The 6,000-nt window shown below is 36.5% G+C and overlaps 1 protein-coding gene across 2 annotated transcripts in view; it reads right to left on the bottom strand.

Annotated features, from left to right (window-relative positions):
* Nucleotides 1-2,636: 2,636 nt before the first annotated feature.
* ppp1r14c.L (protein phosphatase 1 regulatory inhibitor subunit 14C L homeolog) overlaps nt 2,637-6,000 on the bottom strand; it is a 53,946-nt gene continuing 50,582 nt past the window's right edge. Inside the window, exon 4 of one of the 2 annotated variants that reach the window (XM_041562256.1) lies at nt 2,637-4,986. In XM_041562256.1, the coding sequence (XP_041418190.1) occupies nt 4,912-4,986 (75 nt within the window). In that variant the 3' untranslated portion in view covers nt 2,637-4,911. 2 annotated transcript variants of the gene reach the window in all.

Raw genomic sequence — 6,000 nt, 5'->3', positions numbered from 1 at the left:
ATGAGCTTGCTATTGAACAGGGAAAACTCACATATGTTGAAAGATGACAATATATTCAGAGCACCATTGATATAAAGTGCTGGATCAGCACAGGTTCTGCTGTAAATGATCTGAACGTAGACAGCACTGCTTCCCTTTCTTTAAAGTCCAACCTATCTAAGGGCTCATTCCATCTGAATGTTTTAATTCAAAGATCTCCTGAAATTTTCACCAAGTGAAAAAGCACTAGTAAGATAAGACTCCATCTGCTTATAAAATCACATTTATTTACTGAATACCATGTGACTGAGCCCCAAGCCAACAAATGTTTAAAGCAGGAACTCAGCACCAAGAGGAAAAACGCAGGTTTCCTGTCCTTTAATAAAAACATGAGCTATGAATTAAAAAATACTTTTCTATTTACTAAACAAAGAAATAATATGGTATGGATTATCCTAGCACCTATTGCTATGAATCCTTTGTCCTCACTTTGGCAGAATAAGACATCCATCAGTTTGTAAAACATCAATTTATGATAGGTTGTATAGGGAAAACAGTTAAATGCATTATTGTATGTACATGCATTTATAAAACTGGCATATGACCACCAATGTGACTTTAAATTGAAAAAGGCATTTGAATGGAGGTACACAGTGTCTAGGCCTCCAGTATGTTTGTTACTGTCCACATAGCAATATGGGCAAGGCTAAAGTTACTCTGGTAGTGAGAATTACACAAGTTTTACACAACTGCAGTGATTTAGGCCAGTGGTATTCAACTTGTACATTTTTTACTTTCGCACAATTTCTTTCCTATTTCTTGGACATCAAATGTACAAAAGGTTGTCGAACAGCTTATAATTAATCATCAGAGATGTTACATTATCTGGTACCAAATCAGAGTTGGATTGCTCAATACAGGCCACATACACAGCCTGTACATTTAGGGGGTAACCCATAGCAACCAATCAGCCATTAGCTTTTTTTCAGCCAGCTGCAAGTTAAAGGGATACTGTCGTGGGAAAACATGTTTTTTTCAAGACGCATCAGTTAATAGTGCTGCTCCAGCAGAATACTGCACTGAAATCCATTGTTCAAAAGAGCAAACTGATTTTGTTATATTCAATTTTGAAATCTGACATGGGGCTAGACATCTTGTCAGTTTCCCAGCTACCCCCAGTCATGTGACCAATGCTCTGTTAATCTTCAGTCACTCTTTACTGCTGTACTGCAAGTTGGAGTGATATCACCCCCCCCCCCAGCAGCCTAACAACAGAACAATGGGAAGGTAAAGAGATAGCAGCTCCCTAACACAAGATAACAGCTCCCTGGAAGATCTAATAATAGCACTCAATAGTAAAAGCCAAGTCCCACTGAGACTGATTCAGTTACATTAGTAGGAGAAATAACAGCCTGCCAGAAAGTAGTTCCATCCTAAAGAGCAGGTGCAAGTCACATTACTGGGGCATCCGGGAAAATGACAATATGTCTAGCCCCGTGTCAGCTTTCAAAATTGAATATAAAAAATCTGTTTGCTCTTTTGAAAAAGGGATTTCAGTGCAGAATTCTGCTGGAGAAGCACTATTAACTAATGCATTTTGGGAAAAACATGTTTTCCTATGACAGAATCCCTAGTACTGAAAACAATCATGCTTATGCATTAGCTATCTGACCCCCCTTGTTCCTCAATGAGGGCGCTGCCGTATTTGTGCTGCAGTCCTCTATTAGCATTAGAAACTCCAACTGACAGGTTGAGAAGGGACACTCAGGTGGGCAAAACAGTCAGGTTTAGGAACTTCAACCAACAGTTAATTACTAAAGCAGCCCTATCTAGTTTTTTAGTGTCAGTACCACTTTAAGTTACAAATGTCAATAAGTCAAATGAAGATGTCACCTACTATCACAAAGTGTTTGTACTATAAAGTAAAAGCTCAGCACTCTAAAATGTGTGTACAGATATGGGATCTATTATCAGGAAACCAATTATCCAGTAGTCTCTAAAATATACCATTTCTAATCTCATATTCAAACAAGTAATTCTTAATGTTTGGCTGACATGCTTTTTTTCTGTAATAATATATTAAATAGCCTTATGGCATAGTGTTCTATATAACATAAATATGTCATATCTGGAAATATCCAAATCTCAAGCATTATATATTATATTCTACTATTATATAATAGATCCCATACATGTACGATTACAATCTGTCCTTGTGAGTACTCCGTTAAACCGAAGAAGTCACTTGGGTGAGTGGTGAAATGCTTCCAATATTATTCAAAGAGTCAAAATTTAACTTATTACTAATTTACATACTTTATATCATGTCCTGTAAAAATGAAAACCTCCATACCCGTGAACACATTAATAAGATTAATGATCAAGGTGACATAGGTGCACAATGATTGTTCAACCTTAAATAGGAAACCAAGCATTTTTGTTGACAAACCTTAGCCATGTTAAGCCTTTTCTTTGCCTTTCTTACTTAATAAGCAAAACAAAGAGATATCAAGTCTGGGTTATTATTAGGCTACCAGTTGCCTCCATTTCTCATCCATCAGTTAACCAGAGATCCTGTGATCTTTCTTCCAAGAGTGCGTCTCAGGCCAATACATAAAGAAGGTTTTTATAATTAAACACTCACACGGTCACACATCCAGATTGCGAACAAGGGTTTATTAATATTTTGCAGATGAGACCCAAGTCTGGGAGTCAGGATCATGAGGCGAGATTCTGTTTACAGCCAGTAATATAAAGTACACGAGAGCCATGATTATCCTGTAAAAAAGAATCCTTATAAACGTTGCTTAGTGATGTCATTGGTTATATTCAGTGTTTAGTGATGTAATTTGTGTCAGATGACTCAGAGACATGGGCATTATATATAATAATATAATCCCTGTTGTAAAAATATGAGGATATTAAAAGTCACCTAACCTGTATAAAAGCACTTCTAACATCCTTACATTTAACCACAAGGGGTACATTACTCAGGGAGGTTCACCTTGTTAGATACACATCATCACATGCCAGACAATCAGCCTGACCTAGACCTGGAATGAAAACTGAAATTTGTGCTATTATAGTCTCAGCTTAGGTACTGCCAATGCTCATCATTCAGTTCTGAAGAGGGGCCAGGCAGTCTGTTAAATGGAGGACTCGATTAGTGATGTGCGGGTTGATCCGAAACTTACAGTGACCCGTGGGTTGACCACCTGTTGGGTGGGTTCGGGTGAAATTTGGCCAACCCTTGCGGCTTGGGTGCGGGTCAGACTGGGAAAGTACACTCCTGAAGAGTCCCTGTTTTGGAACCAGAGGCATGAACAGAGCAGCGTATAGAGTGAACAGGTAAAGGTAGGGTGCGGGTCCTACAAGGCAACATTTTGAGGGTTAGGGTCAGGTACAGATTAAGGTATTGTGGGTTAGGGTCAGGTACAGGTTGAATTTTTCCTGACTATATACTATGTGAGTATCCTCTGCAGGCTTTTCAAGTGCTTCTCCCTCTCTCTCTAATTGTAGTTTGGCAGAGCATAGGGGAATGAATGTTCTTTGGCATTCTAGTAAAATGTCCACAAGTATTTTTAAAGTGACTTAGCTGTGTAGCTTATGTGTAGTATTTATCTGCTGCACCCAAAGAGGTTATGCAGCATTAATTTAAAAAAAAACCCATCAATAAATCATATTACCCGGTGGCGGTTTAAGCAATTCTTTCCATTAGAACCACACTCAAAAGTTTTTGGGTGTTCATATTCACGCAGGATACCCTTATAAAATAAAGTGCTTATTCTAATGCACTTCACATGGTTTTTGCATAGGGCTGGGTTTATAAATAAAAAGGTGAGCTGCAGTAACATATTCCAATTTATATTTCTCCAAAAACATCTTTTATTTTAAATAAAGGTACTATTTATCTCCTAAAATAACTTCCTAAAAATAAATGTAAAAAACTAACAGAAGACAAAAAACCAAGTAACGAGATTGCTTCATTGGATTATACTAGGTCTTGATAAACATTTAAAAAAAAAAAAAAGATCATGTTTTTGGGGCTTCAGAGAGAACCATTGGCAAGATATAGGCTTTACAAACCCAGAGAAAAACATATAGAGAATTGTACAAATCAAGTTGAAAAGAAACACAGCAAGAATGTTTTCCAGATGTTCAGCTCTTTGTACTTTCCAAGCTGAAGAGTAATAAATTACTATCCTACACAACATTTCAGACAATAGTAATGAACATACAAAACTAGTCTAAGTCATTGAATTAACGGAGAAGGATGTGATGGCTCAAGCCCCTCAAACTCCTGAAAAGTAATGCAAGGCATTTGACTTTTATTTTTTTGTATTGATATCTAAAAGGGGCATGAACACTAAAATACAACTTTAGAAAAGCAAAGAAAGTGCGTCTGTTCCATTGGCATTTTTTCAGAATTCTGGGAGAATTGTTGTACTTCTCCACAGAGCAGAGTAACCTGGAAGTGAGAAGCACAAGGACAATGACTGTCATGTGCCCTTAGACTAATGGCTTCCTTATTTCCCTGCCTCAAGCAAAATAAAAACAAAAAAACACTAAAATATTGCCCAAATTATTTTTCCGGCAACTAGCTGGCCCCATCATTGATAGTACTCTCTGCTACATATACATCTGTGAATTTCATCGCCTATTTGAAAGGCAAGTTTTATTTCGGCCGCAATGTCTCTTTTAGATTACATTGTTACATCACCAGTGGCTCGACAAAGCCCCGCTGAATAACTTTATTAGCTACCACAATACTAATGAAACAGATTTTCTCTGTGCAACTACATTGCAATACATCCCCCCATTAAACAGCAATATAAAGAGTTCTTGAGAAAGAGAATATATGTTTCCCTAAAAGATCTTGAGATTTCGATGCCCTGCTGTTTATCTTGAGACCTGGACAGGCATGGTGAGGCTTTATATATCCTTCCTTTGAGGGGGGCTCAGTTTTCTCATTCCTCTTATCCGAGATAAAAGTTGATTGATAAATTCCTGAAAGAATAGAAGAAACATGCTGAAATAAAAGACACCATTGTGACACCTACATTAACACACACACACACACACAAAATAACACAAACACACACACACACACACAAAATACCAGCACCAAGGGTCTTGTGTTTGTGGAGAAAATTTGTATTGTTACATAGTATCTAAAGCTGACGTTTCAGTCCCGAAAAAGGTCCCAATAGGGACCGAAACGTCGGTTTTACATACCATGTAACAATACAAGTTTTTTCTACAAACACAAGACCCTTGGTGCTGGTATTTTGCTCTTTTTGTATATGAATACGGATCTGTGCACAGGGGCAGCTTTATATATATATATATATATATATATGTATATATATATATATATATATATATATATATATATATATATATATATATATATATATATATATATATATATATATATATATTAGACCATTTAAAAAAACATTTTTTGAAACTGCCTTTCATTAAGGCCCTTGTTATGCACAGGCGAGGTTAGAAATATAGGAGCATAGCCATTTCAGCAAAACAGTCTAAAGCTGGCTATACATGGTCAGAGCTGCTCACTTAATAAGAGGATCTCTGCCTGGTCTGTTTTTCAAATCAAATTGATCCTATCACTAGATCATACTGTGGACCTACGGAGACCCACTGGGCAAGGAGTTTGTGATTCATAAAAAAATATATATCTAATTCAGTAGCACTCACAGTCACGTTGCATTTGGTCATACCTGAAATCATATTAAAAGGAAGACCACTTCCACAAAGTCCATTTTATCCAGATAATCCAAAAATTTTAAAAATTATTTCCTTTTTCTAAGTAATAATAAAACATTAACTTTTACTTGATCCAAACTAAGATATAATTAATCCTTGTTGGAGGCAAAACCAGCCTGTTGGGTTTATTTTCTAGTAGACTTAAATTAAATTTTCAGTGTAAAAATAAAAACTGGGTCAATAGATGGGCTGTGCAAAATAATAAATGTTTCCAATATAGTTAATTAGCCA

This window comes from Xenopus laevis, chromosome 5L, assembly GCF_017654675.1.
Source record: "Xenopus laevis strain J_2021 chromosome 5L, Xenopus_laevis_v10.1, whole genome shotgun sequence".
Lineage (NCBI taxonomy): Eukaryota > Metazoa > Chordata > Amphibia > Anura > Pipidae > Xenopus > Xenopus laevis.
This window is presented reverse-complemented; position numbering and strand designations above follow the sequence as displayed.